The 22,045-nt window shown below is 39.6% G+C and overlaps 1 protein-coding gene across 6 annotated transcripts in view; it reads left to right on the top strand.

Moving 5' to 3' along the window:
* LOC111863959 (E3 ubiquitin-protein ligase Bre1) overlaps positions 1 to 22,045 on the top strand; it is a 92,176-nt gene that overhangs the window by 30,968 nt on the left and 39,163 nt on the right. For 4 of the 6 annotated variants that reach the window (XM_023850821.1, XM_023850795.1, XM_023850812.2 and 1 more), the window contains 7 exons: positions 564 to 689; positions 3,120 to 3,293; positions 10,304 to 10,561; positions 11,769 to 11,954; positions 13,625 to 13,821; positions 15,201 to 15,354; positions 16,267 to 16,431. In XM_023850821.1, the coding sequence (XP_023706589.1) occupies positions 564 to 689; positions 3,120 to 3,293; positions 10,304 to 10,561; positions 11,769 to 11,954; positions 13,625 to 13,821; positions 15,201 to 15,354; positions 16,267 to 16,431 (1,260 nt within the window). The remainder of the gene's footprint in view (positions 1 to 563; positions 690 to 3,119; positions 3,294 to 10,303; positions 10,562 to 11,768; positions 11,955 to 13,624; positions 13,822 to 15,200; positions 15,355 to 16,266; positions 16,432 to 22,045) is intronic. The other 2 variants (XM_023850840.1, XM_023850830.1) reach the window with 1 other exon arrangement.

Below are 22,045 nucleotides of genomic sequence, written 5' to 3'. Positions count from 1 at the left end.
AAAAAATTTGAAAAAGAAAGAACAGAGATCTTATAGACATTTTAACTTGAATTAAGTTTTAAAAAGTGCTAATTTAAAAATCAAATCGACGCGTGTAGATTAACAAAGATTTTATACAATTAGAAAGACTGCTAATTTTAAATTTTAACAAGCAGTGTAACAGCTACGTGAGTGATACACACCTGATGATGGCCATTTAGGGCCGAAACATGTAGTGTGGAGGAGGAAAAGGAGTAAAAACTACAATAAAATTTGTTGCACTTAAGACGGTATTTATCCATATATATTAAATTTACAAGTTTATATTTATGGAGCCCTCTGTGGCTGTAATGTAAAATTTATGCATTTTGTTTCACACAACAGATGTACTCTTTTTACCAGTCTCACAGAATGGTAATGAAAAATCAGATTTTTAGTTCTCTACAAATCAAAGCAACAGCCCTTCTGAATTTAAGAATATGGGCATTAATGATCCTGTAACAAAATGGTATGACAAACATGTGAAATGTTTAAATGGTGCTTTTAATTTTGAAATTGAGCGAACAATTTGTTTATTTTCATAGCTTGAAGACCTCCAGAAAGAAGTAGAGGAACTGCGGGAGTTGGCTAACAACCGTCTTCAGGAGTTGGACAAATTGCATCAGCAACATAGGGATGCACTTAAAGAAGTTGAGAGACTTAAGATGGATGTGAGTGATGATTCATTGTTCCTATGTTGTTTTTATTTTGTTAGTAATATAATTTCAGGTATTTTCATATTCAATTTCCAGCACATGTATTGATTATAGTTCCATGGTCTCAGTCAAGCATCTTTTGTACGTGAAGTGGTGGCTCTTTTGTAATACATTCAATTTATGGTTTCATTAACACTATATGTATAAAATCTCGTTTTATTCTGCAAGCAGACTATACCAACCGAGTGACTGCTGCTTGTCTGCAAAGTTAGTGTACTAGTTTGAAAACAAATATATTGATCCAGACTAAAATTTTAAGCCACATTCCCAGTATATTTGGCAAAAACTCTAATTTTGCAGACAGACTTTGGATGGCAGTTCTTCCTTTTTCTTATTGCCTTAGTAGGCTGTGCTGAAATGTATCACGTGGAAGAAAGAACACTTCCCCTGAGTAGGATATGAGGCATGTTCCTGATGGAAGCCAACAACAAATACTTCATATGTACTGTGAAAAAATCTGACACACCTGTTTCTTAATGGAAGTCAGTACTGAGTTTACCCCAGTACCCTCATAGAAAATGGTCATCTTTTACTTTACTTTAATCCAGTTACCTCATTTTAGAGCTGAGATATGTCATTCAGTGAAGTCACTTGCATTGAACTAGAAAATGGTCATCTTTTACTTTACTTTAATCCAGTTACCTCATTTTAGAGCTGAGATATGTCATTCAGTGAAGTCACTTGCATTGAACTAGAAAATGGTCATCTTTTACTTTACTTTAATCCAGTTACCTCATTTTAGAGCTGAGATATGTCATTCAGTGAAGTCACTTGCATTGAACTAGTCTGCCTGCTAATTCCAATGTAACCATGATAGAACAAGTATTGCCTGTAATGAAGACTTCCTTTCAGCAAGGAAAAGCATTGGCATTGTAAGTCAAGTAACCTCTTCTGGATAAACAGGCTGCATGGGGTGTTTGTATAGTGGATTATCCAGAAGAGCAATAACCTGTTTTAGTCCAGGTTTTTGAAGATGACCTTGGCATTGTCTTTGTCTACTGGCAGGAATGTAATATTGGCATTATACCATAGCATATGGAGTGCCTGATTCGTTGCTGCTCTTCTGTGTGGAAACAAGAGTGTTCATTCAGAATGTCAGTATCCTCTTATGTGACTACAACCCAAAAGTCTGCAGATTTAATGAATTGTGTTCATTTTGCTTTTTAATGAAATTCACATTTAAAACAATTTTGCTCAAAAAAGGCATATAACAAAGCCACAGATGTTATATTGTACCTTAATGCTTTATTATATCAAGTTTGATTAGCTGCTTCAGTTTCCCATGTTTTAATTTCGTCCAAATGCGCACTGATTTCATGATGCTTTGGTTTGTCCTCCAAGGTGACTTGGCAAGCTTGGTTCTCAAAGTGAAGTTTGTTATTACTATCAGCCTTAGAATGATTTCATTGCCATTTTAAAAGTGTCTTGAACATATTTTAAGCATAATTAACTAGCAGTGAAATTGGTTACAAATGATAAAGTCACAAAATACAATAATTAACCAGTAGCTAAGAGCAAGGAGAGGAGGAGACTGATAAAACTAACTAGATGACATGTTGGCTGAAAGCTGGAATAATGGACTGAATACACGTGGCTATTGTAGGAAGTGTTGTCGTGAACTTGTTTCCATGGCAACAGATATTAACGCAACAGTAGAGGATGCAGTGTTTTCTGTGTGGCCTGTGCCATTGTTACATAAGAAGGACCAGCTGGACAAGCCAGTCAGTTGGTGGTTAATGTTGAATTGCATTATTAGTCAGTGCTACCTAGCAACGAATAGTGAAAATACAAGGCTTTATTTATTTATTTATGCTGTAGTTGTAGTGATCTATAGAGTGCATAAATCAATGAGGCTGTTAGAGTTATTTGTAGTTACAGGTTGCAAGCATTTAGTAAACACACTTATCAATCCAAACCTTGTGTTTAGTCACCAACACATGATATTATAAAGCGTCTGTTATGCCTGGCATCAGAGCCCCACATGTAGAGTAAAATTCTTTATTCCGGTAAGACCTTTGTTCAACATTAAAATAGACAGTGAAATAAGAGGCAGGTCTACATAGAATCTGAGGTTATCACAGTAGTGGTTATGAAGAGTTCTACCATCTGAGGTGTAAAACCGTGCATTCCACTGGAAATTAACCAGTGTTTTGGAGGAACATGTCACACTCATCATCAGGGTTGAAGACTAAGAAACCAAGTAAGAAATTGGCATGAAGCAGTCAGCAGGCAGAGCTTTGGTTGCTGCCCACTGACTTTATATGGTATGTGTGATATTTATATAAGGTTAATAAGTAATACTTCAGAAGATTTTAACATGGTTACCTAAATTTTATTATTGTTAACAGCCTCATTAATGTCTTTCTCTATGTTGTGTCCCAACAGATTCGTCAGCTTCCTGAATCTGTTATAGTTGAGACCACAGAATACAAGTGTCTACAGTCACAGTTCTCTGTCCTCTACAATGAATCTATGCAGCTTAAAACACAACTTGATGAGGCTCGTCAGCAACTTCAGACAAGCAAAAACGCCCACTTACGCCACATTGAAATGATGGAGGTATGAAATATAGCATTTATGAGCAAATAATGAATTCCAGTACTTAATTTCTTTCAGTCATCTTCTAATCTTAACTGACCTCACTGCATAAAGGTTCTGAAAACCTTTTCCTGGAAAATGACATGCTGTTGGACTCTTTATCTCATTGAACAGGCCATTTATATGAACATTTACGGGAGTTAATTATGGACCATAAGGGGTTCTTGAAATACAGTATGCACCAGAATATGCAGTACAGAAACTTGCGCATATCGAATGCGCATGTGTGTTTGTTGACAGGGCATAGCTCCAGCCGCACGTGTTCCCAGTAGTGAAAAGGAAGTTGTGTTGTGCAGTTGTTGTTGGAAATGGGTCTCTCAACGGAGGAAAAAGTATTCATAGTTGAGTATTATTTCTGCTCATACAGAACTCGCTTCCTTCGTGTTGAGCAGCCAGATGTTATCATCCAGAAACTGCTACATAGTACACATGTGATGATACAGTGTGCTGTCTCAGCACACGGTATATTAGGCCCCTGTTTCATTGAGGATGAGGAAGGCAATGCTCTTACCATCACGCAAGAACACTATAGGGACATGGTGATTGGACCATTTATTCAGGATTTGAGAAGGGCCTTCACATGAATAGCCTGTGGTACCAAAAGCATGTCTTTTCATTTCAGTACTGTACTTTGTAGTCCGTTCCTCAACAGTTTTGTTTTTCCTATATATATGACTTGTGTTCAGGATAGCTCAGTCAGTATAGTGACAGGCTACAGGCTGGATGATCAGTATTCGATTCCTAACAGAGGCAAGATTTTTCGCTTCCCCACAATGTCCAGACAAAATTTGGAGCCCACCAAGACCAGCCTCCTATCCAGTGGGTACTGAGGACAATTTCCCCAGGGGTAAAGTGGCCAGGGTGTGAAGCTGAACACTCACCTCTGTCTAGAACTGAGGTCAACAATGATGGAATTATACATCCACTTCCCCATACATCTTCATGGTATAATGCTTAATCAGTTATGCACAGGGATGGCTTTACCTTACATGGTGTGACTTGACTTGCTGATGAATCACCCATTTTCCACAGTAAAATTTAGCTTTTAGTTTTTAATATTCATATTTATCATTTTCCAGAGATCTATGTACATAGATATAAAATCCATTATCATTTATACTAGATAACAAAATAATAATAATAAGATATTTAATCATACAATATAAATCTGACAGGATATCACAAAGTATAAAACATACATATGTTTCTATGATAGGCCACATACAGGGTGTCCCAGGAGGAATGGACCAAACTTCGGGAGGGTGTTCCTTATGTTAAAGTATGCCGATATAACCCAAAACACCTATGTCCAAAGTTGAACAGTTATGGAGATAATGACCCGAGAAAAGTGTGGTCTTCTGGCAGGTCCACGCACTATAGTAGGTCTCAGCTGAGACCCTTATCTGTTTGTCCTTCAGTGCTGTGAGTTTATGGAGATAAAGCTCCTACAGAGCCTACAGATTACGTTGCGGCGGGGTCATGAATGGGTGGTAAATTAGTTGTGTGATGAGTTGCTGAAATGCCTTTTCTGTTTTCACACGTTGAATATTGTGATATGCATTTTGTGTATGGATTTTGCGGTGGCAATGCATGTGCTGCTGTTGAAGAGTACCAAACGCGTTTTCCTGATCGAAGGATTCCATCTCGACGTGTATTTACGCGAATTCACCAGACATTGCGTGAGACTGGTTCTCTTCTGAGTGTTTGTGTGCAGTCGGAAAGGGAGGATGTACAAATGAGAAACACATGAGAGAACATTCTTGGCATGATTGATAGAAGTCCGCGTCTGTCCACTCGTAGAATGGCCTCTCGCATCGGCGTATCACGTATGCAGGTGTGGCGAACTTTACATGATGAAGACCTGTATCCTTACCATGATCAAAGGGTACAACATCTGGAACCAGGCGACCATGCTCAGCGTATGGATTTCTGCCACTGGATAAAAGCTCATCCCGAACTGTTAAGCGTCATTTTATTCAGTGATGAGGCGTCGTTTACCCGGGACGGTGTAAATAATTTACGAAATATTCATACGTGGTCCCATAATAATCCACATGAGATAATGGAAACGAAATTCCAAAAGAGGTTATCCGTGAATGTACGTATAATAAACACAGTTATGTGGTCGGCTCATAGCGCAGCCATATTACGTCATCGCTCGCCAGTCATGTGTCATGTACAGTGCTTGGAAACCCTAAGGACAATTATGACATGGCGAGCGAGTATTTTGTATTTCAATTTTATGGCTTCATGTCACTCACAAGTTAGTTTTATGTTACGTACATTATTAACATTACAGAATCCACATATTCCTGCCAGTTTTAATATGTATTTTGTAATCAACAAGTGTGCAACGCCGGTCAAAGTTTGACACTTCTCTGGCCATTATCTCCGTAACCGTTCAACTTTGGACATAGGTGTTTTGGGTTATATCGGCATACTTTAACATAAGGAACACCCTCCCGAAGTTTGGTCCATTCCTCCTGGGACACTCTGTATAATGTACCACTCACTATGCAAGTTAAAACTATAATAAAATAATTGGTCACACAGTGTAAATCCTACTGTACATCCATTTCACAATAACAGTCATTTATGTACAAAATATAAAACATGCACATACATCTACAATAGGCCACATATAACATATCACTCTTATCATCATATGGCATGGCTTAATTATAAAACCTTATTGTTTTAATCCTACTTCTAGTCACATTTAAATTAAAAAAATTCCTCAATAGTATAAAAGGAATTCTGTAATAAGAATGTTGTCAACTTAGATTTAAAACTCTTCATGTCGTTAAACATAGACTTAACTTCAGTCAGCAGATGGTTGAAGATCTTTACTCCCTTATAACATATTCCTTTTTGAAATAGTGTTAAGTTAGTTTGGGGGTAGTACTGATCATAAATAGATCTGGTATTAAATTTATGTACTTTGGAGTTAAATTTAAATAATTCCCTGTTTGTTATGATAAATATATAGATTGATTAAATATAATGTGTTTGTAAAGGGAGGATACCCAATTTTCTGAATAAACTATGACACGAGGCTCTCTTTACTGAGTTCGTCATAATTCTATCTTTTTTTGTATCCTGAATATTCTTATGCGGTACGAGGAATTGCCCCAGAATAATATGCCATAATTTAATATGGAATGCACATAGGAATAATATACTATTTTAATGCCTCCAATGATAAAAAGGATTTGACTGATTAGATTGCAAAACAAGACATGTTTAATTTAACAACTAATGTATCTATATGATCTTTCCACGTTAAGAAATTATCTATTTTTAGTTCCCAGAATGTTCAGTTAGAATTGCTTGAAATTTGGTTGTTTAGATAACTGACCTGAATATGCAGCATTTTGCCATTTTTTGTTTGAAACTGTAAAAATCAGGTTTTTTCCATAATTTATTGTTAACTGATTTGTTGTGAACCATTCATTAGTTACATCAAATAATTTATTTATTTTGATTTTGAGGTTTTTAGGATCCTTGTCTAATATAATAATGCTAGTGTCATCCGCAAACAAGATTGGTTTATGTAGGTCACGTAATTTTTGGCAAGTTGTCAATGTATAATAAAAATAGTAGCAGGCCCAATATGGAGCCCTGAGGCACACAATTTTGTATTTCTTTCCATTCAGAACAGCACTTATTTCCATTATTAGATAAAATTACTCTCTGATATCTTCCTGTTAAGTAAGATCTCATAAGTTTTTGTGCAATTCCTGTAATTCCATAAGACTCCATTTTTGACAGAAATATGTCATGACTTACGCAGTCAGAAGCCTTATTCAGGTCACAGAAGATTCCACTCACTATGCGTTTGTTATTTAAGGCCATATAAATATTGTTTAATAAATTATAAGTAGCTAATATTGTCGAGATTTTCCCTGAAACCAAATTGTTACTTTACTAATATATTATATTTATTTAAATGAGAAAGGAGCTGTTTACATATAACTTTACAAGAATTTTTTAAAAAGTTGGAAGTAAAAATATTGGCCTATAGTATGACATGTCAGTTTTATCTCCTTTTTTATATATGGGTGTTATTTCATAGTATTTTAAATGAGAAGGAAATATTCCTGTAGACAGAGATATAAATGGGGCACTTGCTTTTATTAACTTAGCTGTAATTCCATAATATCCATGAGCTAATTTAGGTTTCATTAACCTTATTACTTCTTCTATTTCATTATGTTCTGTTTCTTTTCATACCATTTTTTGAAAGGGTTGCAAAAAGGAAGTATATAAATAATCTGTAGGTCTCTTGTCTATTACCATATCCTTATTTATCCCCTCTTTTGTGATATTAGCCCCATCTAAAAAGAAATTATTAACCTTTATCGGACGGGCCATTTAATTTCCGGGAGGGGCAGCTGGACGGAGTTTATTTAAATACCCGCCCTTCTAGAGCAATGAAATTGTGAGCATGTTTCTAAAAATGGTGTGATTTCTACATTTTTTATGATAAACGAACGAAATGAACGCTCCTTTAATCTAGAAAGAATGTAGAATCAGATATTCTAATTTACAGATTTTAATATCTGTACAAATTTTTTACACTGATTCCAAAAAAAAATTCCCGAAATTCATACATTTTCTGCACCATGCGTTCCAGCAGTGTAATACATTTTCTGCACCATGCGTTTTAGCAGTGTAAGTCCTCACATACAATGCTATCTCTTGTTGAAGCTTATTTATCGTATGGAACATGTCGGTATGCAGGACTGTGGACGTCTGAAATTGTTCGCTGTGTAATATCTGTTAGAAAGACACAGGAGTACATTCTCGGAATATGGTGTTGCCAGATCGGTCATTCGTTCATTCATTGCAGTCAAACCACTGTGTTTGTAACGATTTTGAAACATCGCAATATAAGGTTAGCCACCCATGACATCATCTAGCATGTTTGAAGCAGATATTGAGGTCAGCCAAGATGTGAATGAGATTTTTGTATGTGTGGGCGCGAGGATATGATTTATGGCTTCTGGTCGTGGTCTAAGCACAGAGATTTTGTGCTGGCAGTAAACCATTCACTGCTAGAGAGCCGTATAGTTCACCATGGCCACATAATGACGTCGTATGGAAGATGCTGAAATTGAGAAACAGCTGTTCAGTGACACAGATTCGGACTGCTATTCAACCGATTCTGAGAGTGGCGAGGAAAGTTGGAGTTCAGATTCCGCGGATGCAGGGTCATCACCTTCGTCGGCAACTTGGGGACCGCCAGACCTGTGTGGCTGGAGAGGTGTGAATAATTATTCCAGTGTAGCTGCGGGGATAAATATCACTGCAGCTCCACACGTGAATAAGGATTCCACCCCTCTCTGTGTTTTCATGCTGTACTTTGCAGGGATTATCCATCTGCTGGTGGAAGAGACGAATAGGTACTATCACCAGTACCTAGACAGACTTGAAGATGGAACATCTCCGCGGCCTGACGTAACTGAATCCGAGATGTTTCTGTTTCTAGGAATAATCATTCAAATGGGACATGACATTAGAGACACACTAAAGGACTACTGGTCGACTACTGAACAATTTGCCACGCCTTTCTACTCTAACACAATGAAACGCGACCGTTTTCTTCACATTCTTCGTTTTCTACATTTTGCAGGAGGGAAGGCTGTCACCTTATAAAGGTTGTGATCAAAAATCATGTAAATAGAACAACAATTTATATTTCAAATTTAATTTTAAAAAAATCTTTACATGCGTGGAATGCGCGACATCATATGATGTCATTCGTCCATTTGGCCTTACTTTTAACGTCATATGACGTCGCTAGATTACATTAGATCATGCAGGAAGGAAGGCTGTCTCCTTATAAAGGTGGTGACCAAAAATCATATAAATAGAACAACAATTTATATTTTTAATTTAATTTTAAAAAAAACCTTACACGCGAGGAATCCGCGAAATCATATGATGACGTTCGTCCGATAAAGGTTAAATGAGTTTACAATGTCTTGATAATTCTGGATATTTTTGCCTGTTATCTTTAAACAAGTTATATTAGTGGATACATGATCATTTCCAGTTGTGTTCCTTATGACTTTCCAAGTTGCCCTAGCCTTATTATTGGAAGTTGCTACAATTTTATTAAAATACAACTTTTTTGCTGTTAAAATAACCCTATTTAATATGTGGATTCTCACACACATTCTTTCAGTAGAAATGAGTGAGAGCTGGCAGTCATTATAATTCATTTGACAGGAAATCAGGCATGAATGACATTATTTTGATGTCCATTGTATGCTAGTCTTCTCAGGTTTGGTTAGAAAGCATTTTCTTCCAGAAAAGTCACTTCTGATAGCATTACAGATGTGTTTCACACAGCTTTGCAGCTTATGTTTTAGGCCATATTCAGCAGATATGTTTTTCAGCCCATGGCATTCATGAATGGTTGTTTCTGTAGATTTATTAAATATTGCAACCTAGTAAATGATTTACATGTCACTTGATTGGGATCAGTTGTTAGCATGACCAGTATTTGGAACACAAAGCAGTTCACAGCAGATGATCAAGAAAGAGTTCTGATATTTTAAGAAATGCAACGCCTTTCAATCTTCCAGCATTTTTCAGCTTATTTGTTATCTTCAATAACAGTAAGACAATTTAATGTTAAATTCAAATTTCTGTGGTGTTACAAAAAATGGCGAAGTCACCAAATATTATTTGTCAGGAGGAAAAGAAACAGCTTTAGACACTTATGCAGTAATGTACTGAACTCAGTATGCATTATGTCACTAAACAGGAAGAACTGTGCTCTAGTGTCTCATCAGTTTTTATATGAATTTATTTTAGTGAGGAGAATTTTTCAGTGCTTGTATCAAATTTTGACTAATTTTTTACTAGTCCATCTTTTCCATAGCATTGCAGAATTTAAAACACAAGTTATCAGTTGAAATATATGATTCATTTTTAGAAATTCTTCTAAATTTTGTTTTCAGACTGAAGAACTATTGGGTCAGAAGAAACTGCGAACAGAAGTAATGCAGCTGGAAGATATTCTAGCACAGCTGCGCAAAGAATATGAGATGCTACGCATAGAATTTGAGCAGAATTTGGCAGCTAATGAGCAGACAGGTCCCATTAACAGAGAGATGCGCCATCTTATTACATCACTACAAAACCACAACCAACAACTGAAAGGGGAGGTGCACAGATATAAAAGAAAATATAAGGATGCTAATGCAGAAATACCAAAGGTAATGAAAATAAACAGTGTTCTATGTGGTTTAAATATGCAGGAGAGATTGTCTGTTCTGACTAAGAATTGTGTCCTATTTAAATTTGGTGTATAGGTCACATTTTTTTTTATTCTTGAAAAGGGGGTGTGTGGCATATACCTGTTCTGTTTGCAAAATGTGACATGGCATTTTTCACTACATTTAATGCTGTGACCCATTAGTTTGTGTTATATAGCCATAGATGAAACTAGAAATTTAGAAGTTTGCTGTAAAATAACAGAATGTGAAGGATTATGTATAACATTTTATGGTTTTAAAATTCCCAGATTTATACAACTAAAACGATTGCAACTTATTTGTAAAATGAGTTGCTTTGCAGTATTTTAGGTCTAAATATCAGTGTGAAATCTTAATTGTGGTGTCCATGCTCATTTTGAAACCAGACTATCTTGTCGCTATCCCATTTATTTTATCATGTTTTATGATATCCAAAACCTTTAGCTTATTCATTGACTGCTCTGAAAATCAGATATATGAAAGATTTTATTGTTAAAGTATTTTATTGTTTAATACTGCTTTCTATCGTTGATATTACCTTAGACTTCTCTTCAGTGTATTAATTTTAAATTAATCTAGAATATTATATAAAAGAAAATCAACTTTTCTTAAGGTTACCTTTTGTTCATCTTATGTCAATTGATAGAAGAATTTTTAATATGTAGAGCATTTATTATATGAAGTAAATGGCCTGTATAAATGTTATGCCTGCGAAGCATCAGAACATTTTGCTGCAGAACTTCTGTACATCGTAAGTAATAAATGAACCTGCAGGTCATAATGAAAATATGAACATCTTATACAGAATTTAAGTGCAGATCTTCATTTCTTAACATCATTCCCATTTATACAGCTCAGTAGATTAGAGGTCTCCAATTGCCCCCAGTATTTCCTTTTGATTTCTTGCCAGCTCTTTTCTATTTCCTTAATGTTTCCTAGTACTTGGCTGAACCTTCTTATTCTGGATCATCCCATAGCTCTTTTTCATTAAAATTTTAATTCTGATGCTCTTCTCCATATCCTTTTCCCATAGTTATTACTCTTGTAGCTCTATTAATGAAGTTAGAATACAGTACTCGTAATTGTTAATGAAAGATGACTTCATCTAATTTTATTTTTAATTTGTGGCACAACACTTTTCCTTGCACTGATTCTGAATTTTTCTCAGCTCAAAAAGGAATTGGAGGAACTAACTGCACGCATAGGTCAACAGACAGTTCAGGAAATGAAGGAAGGCTCTTTATCAGAATCATCATGTAAAGAAGAGGAGAGCTCAGCTGATAAAGGGGCTGTTTTAGTGAAGGAGGAAACTGGGACATGCACTAATAAAGAAGGCGCTGAGGAAGAAGCAGAGGTTAGCAGATAGAGCTACTGCAGTTATGCTGTTTTGACCCTTTGTTTAATATTGCTCACATCTATACACAGACAGGTCATATATTCTAGGTTTTTGTTTAAGATGTTGGCTGTACAAGGTAGGAACAGATCTGCTTTTTATGTGAAATTTCCTACTCCATTTGGGAATGTTTTCCTTAAATTGGGTTCAGTGTAATGTATGCTTTTATAATTATTGCATATCTGATTATAATTTATCGTGGATCTCAGCTGCTAAGCTTGAGTGGGTGTGAGTGGGTTAAAAGTACGTCAGCATCGATGACTGTATGCACCTGGGTAGTAATCAAGACCGGTCATGTTTGATTAAACCCAGTATACAGTTAAATAGAATTAAACATTTTTTAGATTTTGAAGTGGTCTGAACCATGCTGTGTTGCTTGTTGGCTCGTCTGGCTTGGAGTTTTATCAGTTGCACCTATCCTTTTATAGAGAGAAGAGTATAGAATAACAGAAATATGTTTGTTGAATATGAAGCACTCACAGAGTTGTCTTTGAAGAGTTTTCTTTTTGGAATATAACTGCATGTAGTCCAATGGAAGTACACTGATGTATGAGCAACAGATCACCTCCACCTTCAGAGACAAAGACTAATCCAAGCAAGAAACCAGCATTTGCTGTCTGCTTCATACCAATTTCCATGTTAGGTGGGTCCCCTGTCACCATGGCATGGCACGGCATGTCCTCGGGTTGTGGATGGAGGAGGCAGCTTCCAGATGTGGAGAGAAGCTGCGAATATGTTGAATAAGGAGCTTCTTGCTTTTCTTACTCTTTGATCCTAGAGATGGATGTGATATGTTCCTCTGAAACATCAGTTCACTTTCACCAGACTGCATCGTATTTCATCCCAGAAGACAGAACTGTTCAGACATATACTTAATAAGTAAACAAACAAACAAGCACACTTGAAGAGCATGCTAACAAATGGATACACAGAATAGCAAGAAACAAATAATATTGATATATTTCAGTCACTTAATACCGACTTAAGGTAATCCAGACTTAACAGGTACAATGGAGTTACAGTTAATAGCTGTTACATAATGTTAACAGAATACAGAATTACTGGCTGAGTAATCGTCTCGAGAGCGGTTTGAGAATGGGGCCCTGTGGAGGGTAGCCCTAGATACTCCATGCAAACCCTCAGTAGAACTAGTAACAAACATACAAGCAATAAAATTTAGTAAGAAATTGAAGTCCAGCTTGTGTAACACAGAAGATAGAATAGGCTTTACATACCTTGCTTATGAATACAATTGAGAGGATTACCTTAATATTTCATAATAATTCAATGAAGTTACAGCACATATGATCTTGAATATTAATGAATTTCCAGTGTCTTATTTTTAGGTGGTTAAAGCTGTAATTATTTTAATGTCTTTCATGAAATGCTTTTTTCAAAACCCAATAATTATGCAAAATGAACGTTTGGTTTGCATACTGTATTTTATAATCAGACAGTAATTTAATCGAATGTTCACATTAGAGAATGTTGTACATTTTGTACAAGCAAAAATTCTTGGGTACTGGCATATTATTAACCAGAAATTTGTATTAATAAGACCACATTGGATTCCCTATGATGTAGGTAAACATGTGTTTTGAATACTTCTAAAAATGTAAACAATTTAATAGGGAGAAGAAGGGGACCGTGAGATAGATAAAGACCGCCAACTTACTTCTCCACCAATTAAGAAAGAAAAGGATATTAAAAGAGAGAAAGATGTGAAGAAGGAAGTTAAAACTGAGAAGGACCACAGGGAGCAGCACCGAGCCAAAGATGCAAAGGTGGCTGAATCAGAGATGGTGCGAGATCTTAAGGCTCAGCTTAAGTAAGTGATAATTGAGTTAAATACCTGTATGGTTTATTGCATGTGAAAAGTGGTGATTGTTCCTCTTATTTTTTTTTATGAAAAATTAGAATTAAGTATTTTGAAGAGGGTTGTTATTAATTAATTTTTAATGCTAGTGGGGTGGGGTCCCTTGTACTGCGGCCACTTCTGGCCTATTGTACCAGCCCCAGATGATAGGTGAGGGTGATTGTGGAGCAATTGGTGGAATGAAGATTGACAGGGGAAACCGAAGTACTCAGAGAAAACCTGCCCCAGCTCCACTTTGTCCACCACAAATCCCACTTGATCGAACCTGGGCTGCCGCGGTGGGAAACCAACGACTAACCGCTTGAGCTATGGCGCGGCCCAAGAGGGTTTTTAGAATATGACATATTATTTTATTCATTAATACCATTGTTTGCATAAATAATTGCATATTATTTAGGATTATGAAGAAATTGGAAAAAATGTTCATGTTCAAATTCAAATGCTCTGTACACTAGAAACACAAGGACCCAGGAATTCAGATTTTACCATTTTCTTGTAAACTGACTGAGAATTCTTCGGTGATGACACAAAAGAGGCACAGAAATTTGTGTTCTGTTTGAGAATTAGACTGTAACATATAAAACAGTTTCAGTGAACAATGGATGACACCTGTTTTTCTTTAAATTAGTTTGGCTGCGTAAAGAGAGTTGTGAAACTCACAAGTGAATAGTAGTACCAGTTATGTTTTCTGTTTGTGCATTGTTTCTGCTGAAATAAATTTACATTATTTAAATTATTTTAGACACATCTTCAAGTTTTTATGTAATTTGTAAGTTTCAAAATGCAAAAAAAAAAAAAAATCGTAAATTGATGTAGCTCCAGTGGAAATAGAATAAAGCATTCAAAGGTGTGACTGGTCTGTTTGCTTCTGCCCTTTCCCTTAAAAACAAGGCCAAGGAGCATTTTTAAAAAAAGGTTCTCATTAAGATTTTTGTGAAAGCTGTATGGACATTTGTTGACTAGAATAATCAACTTTAAACCAAAATAAAATTTGACTGTACCAGATTAAACATTCTTATGGCCCACATATGTGGTCTGTTGGCAATCACTGACTGAGAATACCAGTTTTCATTTTAAGTTTTGTTGGAAATTTTTACTTTGCAAAATATGGATGCACCACACATTCGTTAGCATATTGGTATATGTACCATACATGTATGGTTTTACTTAAGAACTGCATGCTGATTATGACTAATTTTTCTTTGTGGGATTACATTTTCTTTTAAGAGACAGTAATTGGATAAAATGTTTAACTGGTATATAGAATAAACAATGTTAAATAAGGTTGTTGAGATTTGGCTGCTTAAATAGTTGATTTGATATATGTACAGGAAGGCTATGAATGATCAGAAAGAGATGAAACTTCTGCTGGATATGTACAAAGGTGTGAGTAAGGAGCAGCGAGATAAAGTTCAGCTGATGGCAGCCGAGAAGAAGACGCGTGCTGAGTTAGAAGATATTCGTCAGCAACTGAAGAAGATGCAGGTGCACCATTCGCCTGTTACTCAAATGGCAATAGGCAACATGTAGCATTAGATAAACTAGTGATATGAAAGACATGAACATCTAACGTTGAAATAGTATAAGTACAGTGCTACAAGAACACGTCTTTCTATTGTATTGAGATCTGTAATACATAGAACATTATTGCCATGCTCCCTGCACACTTCCATGGCATGGTGCAAAATGTAGGCTTCATATATTGTCTTAACAAATCATATCTTCTTATGCTTGCAATAAAATATTTCTTTCTCTTCTCTCTCTGTCTTTCTCATGCCTGCATATACACACATTCACACATTGTTGAGCGTGCATACCACAATACACACCAAGGGAATGGGAGGGGCTGAGGGAGAGATATGTTAGTGCATTTTTGTAGTTCATTCATAACTTTGTATCAGTGGATTAAAATTACTTTGAAGGCCCATTGAACACGGTAAGGTAAAAGAAAAAAGTAAAGGTGACCCTGTAACGGGCCATGGAGGCCCACAGGGTTGAGAGACATCAAGGTTCCCACATTCTCTAGATATATTATTTATTTTGTGTGGGGAATACCAGGCCCCCACCATAGCCCAGATTCAACATTTGAAGCTATAAGTACCTCTCCTGATGGCTCTCATCTTCACTATCTTTTATCATTACATGATAATTTTTCTCATTGGGTGTTCAATAAATATTGTAGAGTGACCTACTTTAACTTTTGTTAAGTGCATGGACAATAGAATTGTGAATGACCATGCCCAGGGGCATAAGCCACAACACAAGAATACCAGGTTTCTACTCCTTGTTGATGCGTATATCCATGTCCTGAAATGTTGGGTAAGGTCTCTCATCTTCACTTAGCCCTCTTGTATATAACAGCAGAGATTTACACCTTAGTGTGTTTGTTTTTGACAGGAAAACAAACGTGAAGAACGCAAAAAGCTTTGCGATGAAGATGCAATGCGCAAGATCAAGCAGTTGGAGGAGCAAGCATACCAGTTGCAAAAGCAAGTGGCATCCCAGAAACAGGTAGATGGCAGTTGGACTTCACACAGCAACTTTAACCTCATGAGACCATTTGTAAGTTGCTATTACCTTCAAGACCATGAATGGGTCTTAGTATCTAGATATTCATGTTAGTATTTGGGGGGGGATTTGAGAAATACATCATCCACCACACCAGTCCACGTTACTACTGTTTACAGAAAAGAAAGAACTGCACTTGAGGCATTACAGTGTTGGCATATCGGTTTGAGAGTTATGAATGAGTGTCTTATCAAGCATTGCTCCACAATCAATAACCAATCTGTTTTCATGCACTGAATACAGATAACTGCTCATCTGTCATTCATCATTAAATCCTGCTTTGTCTTCTGCAGAAGACAAGTTCTTTCCTGTGATGATCAGTTGATTGCCCAAAACATGGACCATGTTGTGAGAATATAAAGTGCTTGAGGTAGCAGGCTCATTATGTTATTTTGGTTTGCTTTTTTATATTAACTCCCAATTAACAGTTCCAGACTCCCATTTCAGAGAAACATATCACCTCCAAAATGTAAATTGACTTCCAGCAGATTACATGGCATTGTGTCCCAAAAGGAAGAACTCTTCATAATCACCACTCTGAAAACAAAAAATTTTGTCTCTCTGTGTAAAATTTAAATAAATACTGGATTTCCCCTCCCCTTATCTCAGAGTGAGAAGAATGGTTAGACACAAATTTGTCTCATAAATTACTGATGACTGAAACAGCATGACAAAGAAAGTGAAAGATCACAAAAGCATGGTGATGCAAACATTCGAAATGTAACTGCATCTTAAGAGTGGTGAAAAGAGAATTGGTCGTAAACAGTATTACTTTGCAGTAATTTGAACTGGGGGGAGGGGAAGTGAAGCATTATTCCAGTGCACTGGGAAGCAGTGAGGACTAGAGATTCAGAGTTGTTGCTAACTTAGAGGCCTAAAGACACGCAGAGTTGGAAAGAAATTTGATTCTTCTGTTGTGTCCCAAACTTAAATGTCTTTGGACTATTCTCTTTCAAGTTTTCATTGTCAAGAAGAAAATATAAATGTGATAACCTACTGCTATAGTGCAGGGTGGTTCTTCCCAACTTTCTATGTATGTATATGCCTTTGGATCAGTACCTTGATATGTGTCCTGATTCTCATTTTGCACCCTCTTTTGCTAATTGATGTGGAAGGTTTTTATCAGGATAATCAATAAAAGGTATGTATATAATGGATGTGAATGTCAGGATCGTCTTGGAAAGGGATAAATTTGGAATAGACAGAAGTTGTCACATCATTGTAACAGGTTTGTATGTGTTTGGTATTTATGAATGCCATCACAGGATGTTTAGGCTTTCATGACCAGAATCTACATTGCCCAGCGTTAAGTGATGCTGCATTTTAAGTCTTATTTGCTGAAACCTGCTAACAAACCACTAGACTGCAGATTTGTAGTTCTGTGCATTTGTGGTTCACATCTTTGAAACCATTTCCAGTTTTTATACCATAACTGAAGATTTATGCAGTAATGAAAGCAATTCTGCTGTTCCATTTGAGTAATACAAAATGGAAAGAGTGTGTGACTTACAGAGAATACCCAGTACAAACAAAAATATAGCTTGCACAGTAGGGTGAAACCTTTGTGGGATTGTCGATGTACTAAAAGACAACCATGTGAAACTGTAACAATTGTATATATTAAATTGTATAAATTGATGTACAGAATAGGTGCAAAGCTATGTGGAATGTTCAAAGTTGGCTGGCCCTGAAAAGGGCAGTTTGTTCCACTGTGAGTGCACTGATAGAATTTGCTCCTTTGTAGTAGACCAAGTCTTTACGGCCGTTCAGCTGGTCTGTCTGGCCGGTGATGTGGTGCTGCGTGAGCTGGTAAGAACAGCTGCTGGAGAGTTGCGACAACTACGTTAGCTGCCTGGTCACAGAATGAGGTTGCTGGAGAGTTGTGGCAACTACGTTAGCTGCCTGGTTGCAGAGCGACGTTGTTGGAGAATTGCGGCAACTATGTTAGCTGCCTAGTAGCAGAACGCGGTTGCTGGAGAGCTGCGGCAGCTATGTTAGCTGTCTTTGGCACAGTGAACAGCTGATGACTCTGATGACTGATCGCTCTGAACTGAATGTGATCACTGATGATTGCGAGCTTTGGGCTCCGCTCTTATACCATGGCAGCAATGCGCGGCAATGTGATTTTGACTCGGAGTGAGTGCTGTCTGTTAGACTTGCGAAACCACATATTAGTATGTGGGATGTTCCCACATCACTCCCCCCTCGCAAAAATTGATGCTCATATGTTCAGGTGAGCGGGGAAATGGATGTGGCGTCCGGAGCATGTAGTCCTTGTAGGGAACTGTGTTGGCATGGCAGGTGGTCCTACAGTCGGGGTTGCTGCAGCTGGTGGGTTGATGCTGTTCCCTCAGTCTGTCTGTTGTAAGATGTAGGCCAGTTTGACCCTGTCGGTGGGTACAGTGACGTGCCATCCACACACGAGGAGTTGCAGCGTCTTCTCTCTCCGTGACAGGACCTGGTAGGGGCCTCTGTAGGGGGGTTCCAATGCCTGGGCGTGTTGAGTCCTGCCGAAGGAAAACGTGGGTGCACTCTCAAGGTCACTGTGCACGAAAGTAGCTGGGGAGGCATGGTGTGCTGCTGGGACTGGTCGGAGGTGGTCCATGTGCTGGCAGAGTTCTGTGATGAGGTATGCTGGATCCGTGGGGTCGGTAGTTGCAGTTAGTAGCTCGCCGTACACGAGCTCACCTACCAATTCTTCCAGGTGCTCCTTGAATGCAGTGCAGATTCCAAGGAGAACCAGGGAAAGGGCCTCAGTCCACTGTTGGTCCGCGTGGCACATGATGGCTGCATTCAGTGTCTGGTGGAAGCATTCAACAAGTCTGTTAGCTGCTGGGTGGTGGGCGGTTGTACGTGAAAGCTGGATGTCGCACAGCCTGGTCAGGGATTGGAAGACTTGGGATTCGAACTGGCGTCCCTGGTCGGTGGTGATGGTCTGCGGGCAACTGAAGCGTGATATCCAACCAGTCAGTAGGGCGCGTGCCACTGTATTGTCTGTGATGTCCGGAATGGGGACGACTTCTGGCAAGCGGGTGAAATGGTCGACTGCAGTGATGCAGTATGTGTAGCCCGCTGACGTAGGAAGGGGTCCCACAAGGTCGATATGGACATGCAGAAAATGGGCTGCCAGCGGTGTAAAGTCTCCCAGTGGAGTAACTGTGTGATGGGAGACTTTGGAGCACTGGCAGGACTGGCAAGCACGTGCCCAGGCGCGGCAATCCTTCTGCACACCTGGCCACATGAATCGCTGTGCGACCAGCTTCACTGTTGCTCTGGTGCCTGAGTACAACAGATCGTGGACGGACTGGAACACTTGGAATCATAGAGGCACTGGGACGTATGGCCGAGGTCTCCCGGTAGACGTGTCACAGTCGATGGAGACTGCGGTACCGGGGATTGGTAGTTTCTTGAGCCGCAGGGTGGTGGTTGACCCCAGGAGTGCTTGGAGTTCGTCGTCGCTGTCCTGTGATGCGGCAAGTGCATTGTAAGGTGGTGGCGCAGTGACGGACTCGACGTGAGAGAGGGTGTTGGCGACAACGTTGTCCTGTCCAGAGATGTGTCAGATGTCGGTTGTGAACTGGGAGACGAAGTCTAGATAGTTGAACTGCTGGGGTGAGCATTTATCCCGCTTCTGCTGGAAGGCATGGGTGCTTGGTTTGTGGTCGGTGAAGATGGTGAAGTGATGCACTTTCAGCATATGGCATAAATGCTTGACAGCTTCGTAGATAGCCAGTGGCTCACGGTCATAGGCGCTGTACTTCTGTTGGGCCGGGTTAAGTTTCTTTGAGAAGAAGGCGAGGGGCTGCCATGTGTTCCTTACATGTTTTTGTAGCACGGCACTCACAGTGGACGTGGAGGCATCTGTGACGAGGCAAGTGACGCGGATGAATCCGGGTGGGCCAGTAGAGTGGCGCGTGACAAACTCGCCTTGCATTCTTTGAATGCCTTGTGGAGCTCCGGTGTCCGAGTAATGGGGTGGGAGCCCTTGACTTTGGGTCCGGAGAGGATGTTGTGCAGTGGTGCCTGCGTGGTCGCTGCATGGGGCAGAAATCGCCTGTAGAAGTTCAGCATGCCTAGGAATTGTCGGAGCTGACTGGCGGTCTTCAGAGGGGACAGTCCTGGAGATGGGCCACTCGGTCTTCCAGAGGTTCGGAACCCTCAGCGGAGACTTTGCAGCCGAGAAAGGTGACCTCAGGTGCTCTGAAGACGCACTTTGATGGGTTGATAATGATTCCGTACCTCTGGAGTTGCTTGAAGATGTCGTCTAAGTATGCCAAGCAGAAGTCGAGTCCCCGTAGAATGTCGTCCATGAAGCACTGAAAGGTCTGGGTGACGTTGCGCAGGCCGAAGGACATGAATGGAAATTCAAAGAGGCCGAATGGAGTGGTGTTGGCGATCTTCTGTATGTCTTCAAAGTGGACAAGGATTAGACTCTCACCAGGTCAATTTTGGAAAAGACGGAACAGCCGAAAACCTGGTGGGAGTAGTCTTGGATATGGCGGACAGGGTAACAGTCAGGGATGGTTCAGGAGTTGAGTGCTATGTAACCGCCGCATGGACCCCAACCGTTGTCTTTCTTGGGCATGATGTGTAGTGCCAAGGACCAGGAACTCTCTGACCAGCGAGCTGTACCATACCACAACATGGTGATGAACTCGGCTTTTGCAATAGGATAGTGAGTCAGTCTGGTGCCAGTCGCCGTCGTCGGCAGGTTACTGGTGGGCCAGGTACAGTCCTGATGTGGCGGATGGTGGTGTGTCGTACCTCGCACTGGACTCTGGCTAGGCAGGTCAGGTCTGGGAACTCTGAGGAGGTTGTCGACCGGTGTGTTGTTGCTGATGGTCTTTACACTTGGGATCAGTGCGTTGGGCGCTGAGGCCGGGGCTGACAGCGTCGTGACCCCGTCCAGAATGCGGTTGTTCCGACAGTCCACCAGGAGACTGTAATGTGATAGGAAGTCCACGCCGATGATGGGATGCGTGACGTAGGCCACCACGAACTGCCACATGAATTCTCGGTGTAGACCCAAGTTGTGGCTGAGAGGCAGCCAACCGTATGTGTGAATGGTAGTGCCATTAGCCACACACAGGTCATAGTTGGTATGTTCCATGCATCGAGGGATGAGCCTGCGGGGGTATACACAGAGGTCCAAACCCCATGTTCACCAGGAACTGCCGTTTGCTGACTTTGTCCGTTATGAAGAGGCGGCCTGTAGTAGTAGCGCAGACATGTACCCCCGGTGATGTCTGCTGTGTCAGTTTCCCTGCTGGTGGTAGGAGCAGGGCGGAGTACTGTTTTGCGCGAGCGCCGAAGCGCCGATGGTACCAGCAGGTACTGGATGTGGTGTCGCCACGGGAAGGGGATCTGCTGACTGTCTGGCAGCTGCTGAAGGTGGGGTAGGTTGACCAACGCTAGCGAGCGCTGGCTGGATTTCGACCTCAGAGACGCGGTCTGCACAGAGGGCTGTGGCCTCCAAGTTGCTCTCATTCTGGCCGGCAAGGAAGCTCTGTACATCTCGGGGCAGCCAGCTGGTCCAGACGCTTCGGATGACATCATCAGACACATCTGGTGCAAGATTCCTGAGGTATCGCAGGAACTGGGATGGCTT

This window comes from Cryptotermes secundus, unplaced genomic scaffold (genome assembly GCF_002891405.2).
Source record: "Cryptotermes secundus unplaced genomic scaffold, Csec_1.0 scaffold2493, whole genome shotgun sequence".
Classification (NCBI taxonomy): Eukaryota; Metazoa; Arthropoda; class Insecta; order Blattodea; family Kalotermitidae; genus Cryptotermes; species Cryptotermes secundus.
This window is presented reverse-complemented; position numbering and strand designations above follow the sequence as displayed.